This window comes from Gavialis gangeticus, unplaced genomic scaffold (genome assembly GCF_001723915.1).
Source record: "Gavialis gangeticus isolate Ggan-Ray unplaced genomic scaffold, GavGan_comp1, whole genome shotgun sequence".
Classification (NCBI taxonomy): Eukaryota; Metazoa; Chordata; order Crocodylia; family Gavialidae; genus Gavialis; species Gavialis gangeticus.
In genome coordinates this window covers 28,564,464-28,564,843 of record NW_017729006.1, presented here as the reverse complement: position 1 = coordinate 28,564,843, position 380 = coordinate 28,564,464, and the positions used below count along the sequence as shown (strand labels likewise).

Sequence of the window (380 nt, the reverse complement as noted above, 5' to 3'; positions counted from 1 at the left end):
CCGCCCGCCCGCCGCCGCCGCCGCCGCCACCGACCTCTGTGAACGGGTCCATGGCCACCGTCCCCCGCCGCTGCCCCGCGACTGACCGAGCCCCAGCACCAACCGCTCCTCAGATTTGAATTTCAGCGCCCGCCTCAGCTGCGCTTGCGCCCGTCGGGAGGCCACGCCCCCTACGCTATCACGTGACAGCCAGGAGGGGTCTCACCTCCTTGTAAGGCAGGGGTAGGTTACTACAATCTACCTTGCCTGCGGGGGGGGCGGGGCTAAATCGTGACTGATGGGTGTGCCGGCCACTCCGCTTCCCGAAACTCCCAGCAGGCACCGGCTACGTGTGGAGGGCCTAGTCAACCGCCCTTGATCCGAGGCTCAACTGTTAACCG

The 380-nt window shown here is 67.4% G+C and overlaps 1 protein-coding gene across 2 annotated transcripts in view; it reads right to left on the bottom strand.

Annotated features, from left to right (window-relative positions):
* Nucleotides 1–158, bottom strand: part of ANLN (anillin actin binding protein) — a 64,164-nt gene extending 64,006 nt beyond the window's left edge. The window contains exon 1 of one of the 2 annotated variants that reach the window (XM_019509053.1): nucleotides 35–158. In XM_019509053.1, coding sequence (XP_019364598.1) covers nucleotides 35–52 — 18 coding nt within the window. In that variant the 5' untranslated portion in view covers nucleotides 53–158. The remainder of the gene's footprint in view (nucleotides 1–34) is intronic. The other variant, XM_019509054.1, reaches the window with a different exon arrangement.
* Between the last annotated feature and the right edge of the window lie 222 nt (nucleotides 159–380).